The sequence below is a fragment of the Myotis brandtii genome, unplaced genomic scaffold (assembly GCF_000412655.1).
Source record: "Myotis brandtii unplaced genomic scaffold, ASM41265v1 scaffold6, whole genome shotgun sequence".
Taxonomy (NCBI): Eukaryota; Metazoa; Chordata; class Mammalia; order Chiroptera; family Vespertilionidae; genus Myotis; species Myotis brandtii.
The window spans coordinates 953,345-970,533 of NW_005370271.1; the positions used below are offsets into that span (position 1 = coordinate 953,345).

Sequence of the window (17,189 nt, forward strand, 5' to 3'; positions counted from 1 at the left end):
CGGGGGAAGGGGCAGGGGAAGGAGGCGAGGAGGAGGGAGAAGGGAAGACGCGAAGAAGAAAAGAAAGGGAGGGAGGGCGCAGGAAAGGAGGAGCACAGTGAGAAAGTGAAAAGGGGCGCAGTCAAGTTTCCGGCTCCCCCTCGGGAGTCAGCTTTTCCTGGTGGGGGGCGCAGAAGTCATGGGAGACTCGCAGGCAGGGACCGGGCGGTTCCCAAGTAACTGGCTAACGGGGATCTTGGCTGACGGTTGAGGCCCCAGCACCGTAGGAATATGTGTAGAACTCAGTGGGCTGGTACCCCGATCGGGGCTTTCCCTTGCCCGTCCCGCCCTCATGCCCCCTAAAATCGCTGTGTCCCATTCTTAGAAGAGGCGGTCACTGTGGTTGCAAACTGAACCCAAGATTTGCCGCGGGAGGCATCGCCCACAGGGAGAGATAAGACTTGACAGTAGTTCAAGGGGCGTGGGTTTGTTTCACTTGCACCAGTTTGACTGTCCATGCACAATGCTCCTTCTCCTGCCTTTCGGTATCTTAAATTGTCTCTGGAACAACGTGAAGTACAAATAAATAAAATACACTCCTTTTTCTAAACTAGAATTTGGTACATTGACCACACCCGACATTCTTGGCGGCTGCTATCGCGATCCAAGCCAAACTGTTAATGGTCCCTTCAGAACTGTGCTTCTTGTGATGATGCCTTAACATTTTCATCGTCCTGCTTGGGCCTTTCTAAAGCTTATGTCTGCCTAAGAGCTGTTTTAACTTCTGCTCCACTTTTATAGCAGACTTCCTTTTTTTTTTTAATATCTTAGGTCAGTTTTTGCTTAGCATTAAACAAAATTTTAAGTGAAATACCCAAGAAGGAACCTCTCTGCAGTTTGGAATTTGCATTTAAATATATTTTCATACACTGCTGGTGGGAGTGTAAATTGGTTCAATCTTTTTGCAAAGCACTTTGGCAATGAGGTTCAAGAACCTTTATAAATGTTCACACTCTTGGACTTGGGATTATTTCATATATGGGAATCTATCCCACAGAAATAATCCAAAATGCAGACAGAGATGTTGGTCCTTGTATTCATTTGATGATCAGATAAAAATGAGGGCTCAACAAACCAACCAACCCGTATACCTAAAGCAGAGAAATATCTTGTGAGCTAAAAGTCTGCTATATTAAATTTATCCTGATGAATTAGTGTTGTCCTGGATAGTCACGAACATTCAAAAGAGCCTCCATGTGGCTGTTTTTCGGAGTTTGCACAGGTTGATGACATTCAGGCACTATGTCACACAGCCTTCTATCTTATTCTCAGCTGCGTATTCCTGTAGGCAGACATCACTTCCCTGGAGGAGAGAAGCTGCATGCTGAATATCTTCAAAGGGATTGCTTTGTCCTGATTTTTGCTCTAGAAATTGCTGAAACCAAGACTTCTGGGATGTCTATTAAACAGATGGTAGGCACCCAAGTGATGAGTGCTTTCTGATGAGCACTGTGGAGTTGGCGGTAGGGAGAGAGAGCAATCTCACTGAGATTCGCAGCCATGGATGTTCTCCATTCTGCTGTTAGCTGAGAGCAGGGACACAAACCCTGGCATCTAGTTCCAAGCTTGGCCTCCGTCTTCCACCCTGTACCAGCTACATGACCTTAAACTTCCGTGTAGCTCGGTTTCTCCTGTAAAATTCGGCCATAACAATGATCCAAACTCTGTGCGGGCTCTTTACGTGGAACTTCACTTATCTAAACTTATGGTGAGGCCTAATCCACTTACAACCTGCCACAGAAAGTGCCTTCTTGGTGTGTGTGCACTTTTCTATTATTTATAACATCTTTATTGAGATATAATTCATGTGCCATATATTTCATCAATTTAAAGTGTATATTTCGATGGTTTTTAGTATATGCAGAATCTGTCACTTTCAGAACATTTCATCACCCCAAAAAGAAATCCCATCCTATTAGCAGTCACTCCCCACTTCCTACCAACACCCAGCCCCAGCCCTAATCTATTTTTGTCTCTATAGATCTGCCTAGTCTGGACATTTTGTCTAAACAGAATCCTATGTGGTCTTTTGTGACTGGTTATAATGTTTACAGCATAATGTTTTCAAGGTTCATCCATTTTGTAGCATCGAGCAGTCCTTCATTCCTTTTCGTGGCCGAATAATATTCCACTGTGTGGCTAGACTACATTTTGTTTACCCATTCATCAGCTGATGGGCATTTGGGTTGTTTCTACCTTTTCACTATTATGAATAGTGCTGTTATAAACATTTGTGTACAAATTTTTGTTTGAACAGCTGCTTCCAATTCTTTTGGGAGTAGAACTGATGGGTCATATGGTAATTCAATGTTTAATTTATGGAAAAAACCACCAAACTGTTTTCCACAGGAGCTATATCACTTTACCTTTCCAATAGCAATATATGAGGGTTCCAATTTCTCCATATTTTCTTTTTTTTCCTCTTCGTATTTTCAAAAACACTTGGTATTTTCTGAATTGTTATTATTATTGCTACTATGGCCACCTTGTTGAGTATGCAGTGGTACTTCACTGTGGTGTTGATTTGCATTTCCTAGTGACTAATGATGTTGGGCATCTGTACATGTGCTTGTTGGCCTTTTGCATATCTTCTTTGGGGAAATGTCTATTTAAGTCCCTTTGACCATTTCTAATTGGCTTTTCTTTTTTTGTTTTGTTGTAAGAGTTAGATGTAGGTCTTTATAGATGTCCTTTATTAGACTGAGGAATTTCTCTTTCCTAGTTTATTGAGTTGTTTTTAAAAAATCAAGAATGGATTTGGATTTTGCCAATGCCTTTTTGCATCAAGAAGATGAAATGTTCTGAAAAATGACTGTGCATATACTAAGGTGATATGGCCTTTTCATTTTAGTTTGTTATTATGATGAATTACACTGACGGATTTTCAAATATTAAACTAATCTTGAATTCCTTGGATAAATCTGACTTGACTATGTTTGTCCTTTTTAATACGCTTTTGCATTCAATTTGCCAAAAATTTGTTCAGAATGTTTGCATCTACATCTATGGGTGATATTTGTCTATAGTTGTTTTTCTTTAAAATTCTTTCTTTAGTTTTGATATTTCAATTTCATGGGAGGGAAAAGGAATTCTGAAGTATAGACGGTGGCTGACTAAGAAGTAGCCATGCCCCAGGGCTGAGACGGTACACTAAGGGAGAGGTGCCTCTAGGGCAGTGATGGCGAACTTATGACACGTGTGTCAAAAGGTGACACGCGAACTCATTTTTTTGGTTGATTTTTTGTGTGTCAAAAGGTGACACGCGAACTCTTTTTTTGGTTGATTTTTCTTTGTTAAATGGCATTTAAATATATAAAATAAATATCAAAAATATAAATCTTTGTCTTACTATGGTTGCAAATATCAAAAAATTTCTATATGTGACACGGCACCAGAGTTAAGTTAGGGTTTTTCAAAATGCTGACATGCCGAGCTCAAAAGGTTCGCCATCACTGCTCTAGGGCAAGCATGTCAAACTCGGGCCCTCGGACCACATTTGGCCCACAACAAATATTTCTGCAGGCCAGCCAATATAATGGTATCTAAGAAACGTTTTAATAAAAATTTTGTAACTTAATTTTTACAATATCCTGTTATACGTAATTATTAACGAACTACAACATTTGCTAATGACTGATTACTATAATCATGTTGCATTCATTTCCCTTACGCACAGGCACACCATTTCTCTCCACTAATACCAGCAGCAAATATTTTAGCAGCCGATGGCCACGTCATTAGTCTTGGACTGACTTGTTTAGTGTGCACAACAGGAAATATTTCGCTTTCGGAGAACAAGAAAAATAGGTTTATTTGCGTTACACTTATTAATTTGTGCAGTTATTCAGTGTCTGTTAAGTGAATATTGAAGACAAAATACTGTTATTAAAATGTTCTATTATTTTATGTTAATGGTTACTCATTTATTTCAGCCCTTTGTATTCAGCACGTCTCTATCGAAACAAACCTACATTTCTATGAAAACTGAAGCTTCTGTGTTGTTTTTTTGCGGCCCACATACACTTAAACCTTGTTTATTTGGCCCATGTTAGCCTTTGAGTTTGACATGCTTGCTCTAGAATTAAGAGCTAGACCTCCTCAAAGAAGACATGGCCCTGCTTTGGTGAACAGCAGCGAGACATCAGTGAAATGGCTGGAAATCCATCCTGTAGGGTGCTGGAGAGATATCATGGGCGGTGTCTCACCAGAGCTATTATGCCATAAAGCTACCTGAGGGGCTCTGGGCCTTGGAGAAGCCGCTGCAGGAGCCTGCAGCTAGGGCAGCCCGTATCCTGAAGTTGCTCCCCAAGAGAAGCTGTCCGTGCTGCAGAAGCTGGGCAATGGGCAGGCTGCACACAGCCCAGGAGCCTGGCCCTGGAGGGGCTACCCATGCGGTGGGAGCCTACCGAGCGAGCAAATGGGAATTCCTCCTGCAGTGTCTCTCCAGTGCCCTCTACTGTCAAAGCTAAACATGGTGCCAACCGGCCAAGGCACAATATTTAAAGGGCCCCTGTCCATTTTCACAGAGCAGGCAATGAAGAGTGGGATCTGAAGGAAGCGCTGGAGTGGGAAAATCATCATTTGTCAACCACAGTAGTTGCTATGGACTGAATGCTTCTGCCCCTCCCCCCATTCCTATGTTGAAACTCTAACGTGATAGTATTTGGAGGTGGTGCTGCTGGGAGGTAATTGGGTCATGAGAGTGGAGCTCCCGTGATGTTATTAGTGCCCTTATAAGAGGAAGAGAGCCTGTCCCTCCCTCCCTCCCTCCCTCCCTCCCTCCGTCCGTCCGTCCCTCCTGTGAGAATACAAAGAGAAAAGGGTTCTTACCAGAACCTGACCATGCTGGCACCCTGATCTCAGATTTCCAGCCCCCAGAAGTAGAAATAAATGTTTGTTGCTTAAACCACTCAGTCTATGTTATTCTGTTGTAGCAGCCTGATCTAATACATTAGTAAAGACTGGTTCAGGCAAAAATCCCCAATGAATGTGAAATATATGAAGAAATTCTGATGAGGAGTGAATGGATATTTGCATTATCTTAAACTATCACCCCACAGACACTGCAAGCAGAAAATAGTAACAAAGGAAAGAATGCACAATACCTTGACCAAATGACCAAGTGGACATTGTTTGACTCCAAATGGGATTCCTTGAGAATGACAATGCTTCTTCTGTAGAACTCTGACTGGAGATGAATGGAATCATGAGGAAATGTCAGTCAAATACAAATGGAGGACATATGATCATAAAAAGAGGGAGGCTATATTAAAAAAAAAATCAATGTCATTAAAGCCAAAGAACAGCTGAGAAACTGCTCCAGATTACAGGAGACCAAAGAGACATGATTCTATAAAGGCCATTATTGGGCCAATTGGTAAAATTAGAATATGAATGATAGAGTAGATAAAATTATCAATGTCCAATTTCCTGCAGTGAAAAATTGCTCTGTGATTATAAAAGAACGTTTTTATTCTTAGGTAAAACACAGTGGTGGATTTAGGTGCAAAAACATATGATATAGCCCTGGCCGGGTGGCTCAGTTGGCCGGAGCGTCCCATGCACCAAAAGTTTTGGAGTCTGATTCCTGATCAGGTTGTGGGTTCCATCCCCAGATGGGAGGCAACCGATAGATGTTTCTCTTTCACATCGATGTTTCTCTCTTCCTTCCTTCCTCTAAAAATCAAGAGAACATATCCTCAGGTGAGGATTAAAAAAAAAAAAAGTAAGAGAACATATCCTCAGCTGAGGATTAAAAAAAAAAAAGATACGGAACACATAACTTCCTTTCAAATGTTTCAGGAAAAATTACATATAAGGAGGGCAAATGATAAAGGAAATGGGGCAAATGTTAACAACAGGCACATCCACGTAAAGATGCTCTTCGGCCTTCTCTTGCAACTTTTCTACATGTTTGAAAATCATTTCCAGGTAACTGGTGGTTCCCACGTGTCTTCGGGTCAGCTGGGGCCAAGTCGACTTCACTCCTGGCTGGGGGCCGAGCCAAGGGTTGTCTCGGATGTCTCTCATTCTCCTCCGAGCAACATGCTAAACAGGTACATTCTTTTCGTGGCCAAGGCAGTGGTGCAAGAAGGCAGCCAACTGCACAAGCACAGGCTGAGCCCTCTGCTTGCGTCACGTTTGGAAACAGGACTCAGTCCGTAGGATTCCGGTGGAGCCCACGCCACCCCCCATTCCAGGTGGTCCTGACGGCCAGATGTGAGCCAATCAGCGTGATTCCAAACACATGATGGGTTTAGGATGTGCACGTGACCAATCATGGTCAGAGTCAGGGCTTTTTTTTTTTTACTTTTTTAGAAGAAATTATTTTTTTTTTCTTTTTCTGAGCATGAATTGGAGGGGCGTGTTGTAAATTTGGAGCTTTTGAGAGCCCTCCAGGAGGGGAAAATTGGGGCCACTCTGCAAAAGGAGGGAGCCTACCCAGAGGGGAAGTCAGCGCGGAGGGAAATACAGCTGAGGAAGAGGAAACAACCAAGCCCCGAGAATCATTGGAGCTGGACCCAGCGACGCCTGCACCTGCTCCCTGGGAATGTCCAGTTCCATAAACCAATACTTTTCCATGGTCATCCCTGCAGGCCGGTCTGAGTTGCGTTTCTCTGGCTTGAGGGGATGGGAAGCTGGTTTTATTTGATTTTGCCTCCCGAGAGCCTATAGCACAATGCTTGGTGACCGGGGAGGAACCGTGAGCCGGGAAGGGGCTCAGCCTGTAGGCCCGGCAGGTGCGGCCTGACTGTGGGGCTTCAAGCAGCAGCCACGCGAGCATCCGGCGCCAGAGCTAGAGGGGGGTGGAGCGTGGCATTTCTGCTGCATTTAAAGCAAGCAGTGCTGACCGCTATACCCTCACCTCATAGCCCACCAGCTGAAAATAACATTGGGGGGGGGGGTATTCTGTGATACTTTCAACAAGATTAAAAAAAATACCTTCTGACGACAGGAAGACGGAGCCAGAACTGCTCCCTCTACGGATACCTGAGAGATCGGGGCTCCGTTTGGTTTGTCGCCGGAAACGCCGCCCCACCCAAAACTGCACCCCGCAGAGGACTGTCCCCAAGAGGCCAGACTGCCAGGCAGAGGACTTCCTCTTCCTCAAAATGGCCGGCCAAGCGCCCGAGGTGGCGTCTCATTGGCTTGGCTTTGAGCCAATGGGAGCCGGCAGTCTGGGCTGTCCTGATTGGCCAGGCCTGGGTCATGTGCCTATTGTTGTAGCCAATGAGCGAAGCCCGTCCCTTTCCAATCACGAGGATGAAGGGGAAGGGGAAATTGGTTCCCCTAATTTAGTTTCAGCGCCGGGAGCCCACTTTCCGTTCTTCATTTAATTTTAGAAAATGAAGAAAGGAAAGTGGGTTCCCGGCAGCTGAAACGCACAATGTCCACGCCATTCAAACATGATAATTGGGCTCGGCCGGCGTGGCCCACTGATTGAGCTTCGACCTAAGAACCAGGAGGTCATGGTTTGATTGATTCCGGGTCAGGGCACATGCCCAGGTTGCGGGCTCGATCCCCAGTAGGGGGCGTGCAGGAGGCTGCCCATCACTGGTTCTCATCATGGATGTTTCTCTCTCTCCCTCTTCCATCCTCTCTGAAATCAATAAAAATATATTAAGAAAACCACAAACAACCATGATAATTTGTGTGGGTAATTATATCAATAACAACAACAAAATAATGATAGTTACCACCAACGGAGTGTTTACTATGTGCTAGCACTGTGCTAATGGCTCCACATCTATCAACTCATTTAATCCTTACACCAACCCTGTGAGGCAGGTGCTATTATTTTCACTTTAGAGGTGAGGATTCAGTTCTGTCTAAACCCAAATTAATTACCATGCTACATTGTCTCACATGAAGAAAACAGCCACATACTAGAGTATTTGTTTGGTGTTTTTTTTCTTCGCCTCCCACCACCCTAACTGGGTGGGCGCATTCAGACAGCTGACACTGAGCACTGTAGTAATGCACCCCACCCCCATCTTTACCACATACTCAGGAGACGGAAAAGCAACAGATCCCTTGCCCACAGGGGTGCCAGCCTGGTGGGGAGACAGACACATAAACACAAAATTACTGTGCAATGTGGTAAGTGTTATAGCAACATTCTCTATAAAGAATTCTTGCTTTTGTTTCCTTCCACACAAAGGGTTTAAAACATCTTATTATAATTCAGTAGTGTCCTGAAAAGAGGCTCAACGAGTGGTAGGCAGTTAGACAGTGTGAGCATAGCAAGGACAACAGGCCAGGTATGGAAGGTCACCAGGGTGGAAAGCCCTGGGCACCTAGCAATGGGCAAAACTGGGCTGGAACCTCGCCCCCAGGGTGACCTTTCCTCCCCTAGCATATCCCTGGTCATGCTTATACACCGTGATCTTTCCTATGGACGGTCATGTGGTTCAGACCCTCCCCTGACCTTTCCTCCCCTGCCATGTTGCTAGTCATGCAGGTTATACCCCTTTAAAGGGGATATTAACAAGGGGATAGGGTGGAACATAGCCCTTAGCATTAAGCCCCCAGGACGTGAGGCTCTGACCAGAATCAAATACATCTAGGTCCCAGTTGTGTTTCAGCTCCAGGCCCAGAAAAACTCTCTCTTCCTCTCTCCTCTCCTCCCCTCTCCTCTCTTCTCCTCTCCTCTCATTTTCTTCCTCTTATAGTTTGAGTCTGGGCTCTGAATTCTTTCTTAGCCAGAACTCAAGTACTGAGGTTGCTGAACTGAGGTCCGATCTGATTCCACCGTTCTAATGCCTGATGCCGTTATCACTGCCAACAAAAGAATTTTAATTAAAGTCAAAATTATCTCTAGCATTATTAAAGCATTATGAGATCCTGAAAAGGGTAATCAAATGGGGTGGTCCTGTTGAGATTTCACTTTGCAGTTATGGAAAGGTACTGCTTCCCAGCGTCCAGAGTGCCGTAATTACCCTTCCACATTTCTCCCGTCACGGCTAGTCTACGTTTGGGTTAAATTGTCTCATGCCCCCTAGACCTAACAAAAGCATTCAAATTAATCCAGTGTGGGAAAGGCGACTTGGGTGGTATTTTCAGATGCATGAAATGACATCAAATTACAGTGTACAAGTTAGTACCATTTTTTGTACTGCAATTCTTTTCCTTTTAGAACTATAAAATCTCAGTTTGGTGTTAGCTTGTCTTTGACACCTCCTTAACACATGCTAATCTTCTATTGAGAGAGAGAGAGAGAGAGAGAGAGAGAGAGAGAGAGAGCGCGCGCTCAAGGACAGAACTTTCCATAGGTAACTAACTGGACCTCACTGGAACTTGGTGACACCATTTCACTTCCACTCATTACTTTTAGAGTTACCTACTAATAATGGAAAACTATACAGCTTTTCAATTTATTGTCAGGATAGAATGCTTCCCTTCAAAGAAATATATTTAACTTTTGAGTTAATCTATTTATTTATTTATTTATTTATTTTTAATATATGTTTATTGATTTCAGAGAGGGAGGGAGAGGGAGAGAGAGAGATAGAAACATCCATGATAAGAGAGAATCATTAATCAGCTGCCTCCTGCACGCCCCACACTGGGCATAAAGCCAGCTACCCGGGCATGTGTCCTGACCAGGAATCAAACCATGACCTCCTGGTTCATAGGTGGACGCTCAACCACTGAGCCGCGCTGGCTGGGCTGAATTAATCAACTTAAAGTAAAATATTAAGTAAATGCTGAAACAGGTGGGATGTGGGCATGGCAACATTTGCGAGGGTGCTCCTCACACAGCTCAGGTTTGGGGAACACTGCCCTCACCTTGGAGGCCAGTTTCCCTTCCAGCATTTTGTGTAGCTGCTCTCTTAGGTTTCTCCCCAGTTCCCTGCAGTTGTTTGCAGGTCAGCCCTCTTGGCTAGACGACACTTCTCTTAGTCGTATCTCCATCCTCAGCTCCCAGCACCAAGCCTGGCCCAGAGCAGGCCCCAGGATTCCGAGGGTCGTTCCAGGGCTCTCACGCATGAAGATGGTTTCAGGATGTCCATACGGGCGCTGGACTCAGTCATCTTGTGCCAAGGCAGTTCTGTCCCTTGGAAGTCTCCCTGTCGTGGGTCTGCTGGGGGCCACAGGGATGCCTGTGCAGGCACCTCAGCCAGGGCACGTTGGATTCATAACTGACGTGAGTGGCGAGTGTATGTGTTCCTTGCTGATGTTACTGACCCACTGTTGGAGGTGACGGGTGGACTTTGGCTCTGCAGGGAACATACTGCCCCTCTAGGCTGAAGGAGAGCAGTCTGAGGGGATGCTAGCTCTTTCCTTCCTGCCACCAAAGCCACTTGCTAGCCTACCACAGGGCAGCTGTCGTTCAGCACACACAGAAGGACATTTTAGTTATTGTTGGACTATCCAGCTTTCGATGAGTGAGAAGCACAGAGGTGGGAACCCTTATCCTTTTCCCTAAACTTGGGCCTGTGAGTGGGTGAGGATAGGCAGCGGATGGTGAGGTAGCACCTGAATGTCACTTGGTCTTGCATGAGTCCCAGGTCCTGATGCTAAATATTGGACATGCACCAGTGGGAATTCAGGTGTTTCCTTCCCACCCCACCCCACCCCCAAACTGGTACTCCTTAGCTGAAAAATGAACAAGTTGTTTTCTTTTAAAAAAAAATATTTTCATTGATTTCAGAGAGGAAGGGAGAAGGAGAAAGAGATAGAAACATCAATATGAGAGAGAATCATTGATCGGCTGCCTCCTGCTCACCCCACACTGGGGATCGAGCCCACAACCCGGGGAAAAGGCCAAGACTGGAATCGAACCGTGACCTCCTGGTTGACAGGTCAACTCTCCACCACTGAACCCCGCCAGCTGGGCCCAAGCTGTTTTCTTTAAGGTAATTAAATAGAGGTACAACTTAATACAGACACTCCCCATGAAGTGACCAGAAGAACTGAAAGGTTTGAAAAGCAGGAAGTTCTCAAAAGCATTTGCTTTCAGAAACAATAAGCACTAACACGGAGTGTCCTGCTTCTTGGAGATGCTCTACAGCTCCTCCCCGCTCCACGGGGCATCTGGTTTGGATCGAAAATAAGACCTTCTTGGAAGGAGGTCTAAAGGGCTCTGTGTTCCTTGCTGATGAATCACGTAGCTTCTCAAACTTGACCTACTCAAGTTCCCTCGGGGGCCTGGGGCCCAGGGCCCGGGGCTGACCCCGAGCAGCCCAGTGAAACCATTTCTTCAAAGTCTGCAGTTTTCTCTCAAAAGCGCAGGCAAGCTTTATATTCTATTGCACAACATGTCCCTGTTTAACATAAACATGTGTCAAATAACTTGCTGGTTAAATTGCTTAAATCTTGACTCCCAGTTCCCTCCCTCCCTCCCCCCTAACGAATTTTTGGGTGGAAATGAAGTTCCAGAAGCAGCTTCGGGTGTCTCTCAACACACTGCTGCTGTGTGCCCCCGCCCCAGGAGCCAGCCCCGACGTGGACGTGAGTCACTGGGTGATCCCGGCACTTCTGAGCGCCTTCCAGAACAAACCCAGAGCTTCCGTGCACCCTCCTCCCCGCGCCCAGGGTGCTGACGGGAAGTGGAGAGGCGGGCAGCAAAAAGACTTTCCAATTGAGAATGTCTGTCTGCTCAGCCCCAGGGCCTGGCACAGTGAAGAGGAGGGTTATGAGGAAACAGGGAAACAGTGTTTCTTAACTTGGGTATAAAACTTGTCTATGAGAACGTTTTCACTTTGCATTTCCATTTTGGTGATATTTTTTTAAAAAAAATATATTTTATTGAATTTTTACAGAGAGGAGGGGAGAGGGATAGAGAGTCAGAAACATCGATGAGAGAGAAACATCGATCAGCTGCCTCCTGCACACTCCCCACTGGGGATGTGCCCTCAACCAAGGTACATGCCCTTGGCCGGAATCGAACCTGGGACCCTTCAGTCCGCAGGCCGACGCTCTATCCACTGAGCCAAACCGGTTAGGGCTTGGTGATATTTTTTAAAAGATGGATAGGCATATGATTGTCAACCTCAGCCACTGCGTTCTATCAGCAAGTGAACTGGCGCCCCAGGCGAGTAGTACTTCCAATATCATGGGCAAATGAGAAGAGAACAAGTTGGACTTAACACACGTTATGGACTGAATGTCTGTGTCCCTTCAAAATTCATATGTTGACATTGAATCCCTGATGTGATATTTGGAGGCAAGGCCCTTAGGAGGCGATTAGGTCGGGGGTGGGGGGCTGATAGCTGAGAGGAGTGCTCTTATAAGAAGAGGCCAGAGAGCCAATTTGGTCTCTTTCCACCCCATGAAGATACAACAAGAAGTGAGCAGTGTGCAACCCACAAGAGGGCCCTCCCCCAAACCCGACCATGCTGGCGCCCTGGTCTGACTGAGAGAACCAAGTTGGACTTAACACACATTATGGACTGAATGTCTGTGTCCCTTCAAAATTCATACGTTGACATCGAATCCCCGATGTATTTGGTCTCTTTCCATCCCGTGAAGATACAACAAGAAGTGAGCAGTGTGCAACCCACAAGAGGGCCCTCCCCCAAACCCGACCATGCTGGCGCCCTGGTCTGACTTCCAACCTCCAGAACTGTGATAAATCAGTTTTCGTTGTGTGTAAGCCACCCAGTCGATGGCACTTCGTTAGAGCAGCCCAAACGGACTAAGATGGTACGGAAGCAATGCATTTGACCACAGTGAAAAAATACACTGAAAGTAGCTTAGCAAGTCCATGTTCTCAACAGCAAGGGCATGACCTGGTTCTCAAATCCCCTTCAAGGACACCCAGTGGCTGCTGCTTACTTCCCACGGTGCACACGTGCTCTCTCAGGCACCTCGGCCCTTCTCGGAGGGACTTCCCCCGGCCCTCCACGTGATCCCGAGACACACACGGGGAGAAGAATGCAGTTCCTTCTGAAGGAAGACCGAGTAGGCCTGGTTACTCCGCTGAAGATCCTAAGACGCACCCTCCAAGTCACAGTCCTCAGAGGCTCGCCTGATGGGGCCTGGACTCAATTTAACACCAAGACATTCTGAGTAACGATGACATTCTGGGATCTACAACGGCATGTTCCGACGTCTGTTCTGTGGGATGTTCCTGAACGCTATGTGGGGGAAAAAAAAGAACTCTGTTGACAAATACAATTTGGAGACACTGCGTTAACGCAGGGTAAATGGGTTCGTGATGGCAGGCTTCTCAGGGCCTTTCACACGCAGCGTGTGACACGGATCCCCAAGGAGGAGGCTTGGAAGATGCTCGCGCGGTGGCTGCCAAGTGGGTTTGACCGCACGATGCTGTGCCACGATCATGTGAGGGGCTGATGTTCCATAAACACACGGTGGAAAAACTTCCATTTAGAGAAAAGTAGTAATAAAATAGGAGATGCAGCTACCCTGGGCCAGGGGGGTTGGCAAACTACCGCCCCAGGGCCTAATCCCGCCAGCTGCCTGTTTTTGTACAGAGCTAAGAATGGCTTTTACAGGCTAACTGGTTACATTTTAAGGAGTTATGTAAGTCCTTGCATAACATTCTGGTTTTGCCTCCTGGCTCCCAAAGCCCAAAATATTTACTATCTGACTCTTTAAGCAGTTTGCCAACTCCTGCACCAGGCCATGAACGCGTTTGAAGACTATGAATTTTGTGTGTGAGGCACACAGGACTTCTAGTCCTCTTCGCAACGCTGTGGGGAAGGCTTTCTGGTCTCCGTGTTACAGATGAGGATGCTCAGCCTCACAGAGGTGGTGTTTTATCAGAGCCAGAACTCAAACCCAGCTCTGTCTAACCCCAGAGCCCATCACCGTTCCTTCCTCAGCGGTTTACAAAGTGGGGTCCATGCGCCCTAGGGGGACGAATAAGACTTGCCACTGAAGCACAGTGAAAAATTAGATCTTTTCATTATACATTTTTTAGCTTATCCTTAAGACACTTTTAATTTTGTGTATATATTTTATTATAAGAAATGAGTAAAATGAGCCTAGTCAGCAGCCAGCAGACAATGGGAAATCCATTTGGATTTCTCCGAGTCAGACCAATAGCGAATAGGAGTCGTCCAAGTGCATGTGCAGCTAGCTGTCCCTTCGGAGAAGGACAGTGTCCTGTGATGCTGTGAATGTTAGTATTAAAGACTGGATTGCCCTGAGTGGGGAGAGTTGCAGCTGGAATTGGGGGGAGGGATTGGCTAAGGGTCGTGGTTCAGAGACAATTCAAGGTAGAGTTGAAATGTGAAGTGTGACATTTTCCAGCTTTTATATCACATGAAACACTGCTCCTGTGAATGGCTTCATGGTCAAGTACGTCTGAGCAACCAAGTTGAAACTGCTTGTTATTATATAATAGGCTTCGAGAAGCCCTGCAGTAAAGAAACTGTTTATTTCCCAAACGAACATGCCCACGGAACACTTCCTTCCAAGTATTCACTGGCATTTGTTCCGGGAAACACACTTTGGAAAAAGCCGAGTGAGGAGTATGGACTTGGGAGATTCCAGATCTTTTAATGGGAGGGGCTTTGGAGTTAGACACCTGAGCTCATCCTCAGGTTAGCTCTGACCATGGGTAAACTTAGCCTTGGACTATTAACTTCCATCCATAAAATGGGTATAAAGCATGCCTACCTAGAACTGTCATAGTGAAGATTAAACAGATATATCTACAAGGTTCCCAGCCAATAGCATGTGCTCAAGGAAAGTTAGACTTTTCCTTTTTACGGACTTGGGTATTTGGAAAAGGAAGCATTTCTTGAGGACCATCTTGAACCCAGGAACTAATTGCACCAGGGTGAGATCTGTGCTTGGATTAGCACTTGGGAGGGGCACAGTGTGCGGTACAAGAGCTTGCATAGAACCACACGCCACACACTGGATGTTCTCAACAGCAAGGACATGACCTGGTTCTCAAATCCCCTTCAAGGACACCCAGTGGCTGCTGCTTACTTCCCACGGTGCACACGTGCTCTCTCAGGCACCTCGACCCTTCTCGGGGGGACTTCCTGGGGCCCTCCACGTGATCCTGAGACACACCCGGGGAGGAAAATGCAGTTCCTTCTGAAGGAAGACCGAGTTGGCCTGGTTACTCTGCTGAAGATCCCAAGACACACCCTCCAAGTCACAGTCCTCAGAGGCTCGCCTGATGGGGCCTGGACTCAATTTAACACCGAGACATTCTGAGTAACGATTACATTCTGGGATCTACAACGGCATGTTCCGACGTCTGTTCTGTGGGATGTTCCTGAACGCTATGTGGGGGAAAAAAAAGAACTCTGTTGTCAAATACAATTTGGAGACACTGCGTTAACGCAGGGTAAATGGGTTCGTGATGGCAGGCTTCTCAGGGCCTTTCACACGCAGCGTGTGACACGGATCCCCAAGGAGGAGGCTTGGAAGATGCTCGCGCGGTGGCTGCCAAGTGGGTTTGACCGCACGATGCTGTGCCACGATCATGTGAGGGGCTGATGTTCCATAAACACACGGTGGAAAAACTTCCATTTAGAGAAAAGTAGTAATAAAATAGGAGATGCAGCTACCCTGGGCCAGGGGGGTTGGCAAACTACCGCCCCAGGGCCTAATCCCGCCAGCTGCCTGTTTTTGTACAGAGCTAAGAATGGCTTTTACAGGCTAACTGGTTACATTTTAAGGAGTTATGTAAGTCCTTGCATAACATTCTGGTTTTGCCTCCTGGCTCCCAAAGCCCAAAATATTTACTATCTGACTCTTTAAGCAGTTTGCCAACTCCTGCACCAGGCCATGAACGCGTTTGAAGACTATGAATTTTGTGTGTGAGGCACACAGGACTTCTAGTCCTCTTCGCAACGCTGTGGGGAAGGCTTTCTGGTCTCCGTGTTACAGATGAGGATGCTCAGCCTCACAGACAAAGTGGGGTCCATGCGCCCTAGGGGGACGAATAAGACTTGCCACTGAAGCACAGTGAAAAATTAGATCTTTTCATTATACATTTTTTAGCTTATCCTTAAGACACTTTTAATTTTGTGTATATATTTTATTATAAGAAATGAGTAAAATGAGCCTAGTCAGCAGCCAGCAGACAATGGGAAATCCATTTGGATTTCTCCGAGTCAGACCAATAGCGAATAGGAGTCGTCCAAGTGCATGTGCAGCTAGCTGTCCCTTCGGAGAAGGACAGTGTCCTGTGATGCTGTGAATGTTAGCATTAAAGACTGGATTGCCCTGAGTGGGGAGAGTTGCAGCTGGAATTGGGGGGAGGGATTGGCTAAGGGTCGTGGTTCAGAGACAATTCAAGGTAGAGTTGAAATGTGAAGTGTGACATTTTCCAGCTTTTATATCACATGAAACACTGCTCCTGTGAATGGCTTCATGGTCAAGTACGTCTGAGCAACCAAGTTGAAACTGCTTGTTATTATATAATAGGCTTCGAGAAGCCCTGCAGTAAAGAAACTGTTTATTTCCCAAACGAACATGCCCACGGAACACTTCCTTCCAAGTATTCACTGGCATTTGTTCCGGGAAACACACTTTGGAAAAAGCCGAGTGAGGAGTATGGACTTGGGAGATTCCAGATCTTTTAATGGGAGGGGCTTTGGAGTTAGACACCTGAGCTCATCCTCAGGTTAGCTCTGACCATGGGTAAACTTAGCCTTGGACTATTAACTTCCATCCATAAAATGGGTATAAAGCATGCCTACCTAGAACTGTCATAGTGAAGATTAAACAGATATATCTACAAGGTTCCCAGCCAATAGCATGTGCTCAAGGAAAGTTAGACCTTTTCCTTTTTACGGACTTGGGTTTTTGGAAAAGGAAGCATTTCTTGAGGACCATCTTGAACCCAGGAACTAATTGCACCAGGGTGAGATCTGTGCTTGGATTAGCACTTGGGAGGGGCACAGTGTGCGGTACAAGAGCTTGCATAGAACCACACGCCACACACTGGGGGACCCTGACCCAGTCAGTGCCTTCTTCACATGTCAAATGCAGGTGTCGACTTCATGGAGCACTTTGAGGGTGAAGTGAAAGGGTGTGTAGTGTGTCCCACAGGCCTGGAACACAGCAAGTGCTCAGGAAATGACAGGTGACGCTGATATGAATAGGACAAAGCACCATCTTCGAATACTCTCGATGCCGCCAGGCAAGGTGCCGAGCCTGTCCGTTTCTCAGAAGGAGCGCACGGACTACTTCCTCACAATGTACTTCTTAAAGGG

The 17,189-nt window shown here is 46.2% G+C and overlaps 1 protein-coding gene across 1 annotated transcript in view; it reads right to left on the reverse strand.

The window, feature by feature from the left end:
- Nucleotides 1–5,184, reverse strand: part of UBTD2 (ubiquitin domain containing 2) — a 40,618-nt gene extending 35,434 nt beyond the window's left edge. Inside the window, exon 1 of the mRNA XM_005879368.2 lies at nt 5,145–5,184. Within this exon, the coding sequence (XP_005879430.1) occupies nt 5,145–5,169 (25 nt within the window). The 5' untranslated portion in view covers nt 5,170–5,184. The remainder of the gene's footprint in view (nt 1–5,144) is intronic.
- Between the last annotated feature and the right edge of the window lie 12,005 nt (nt 5,185–17,189).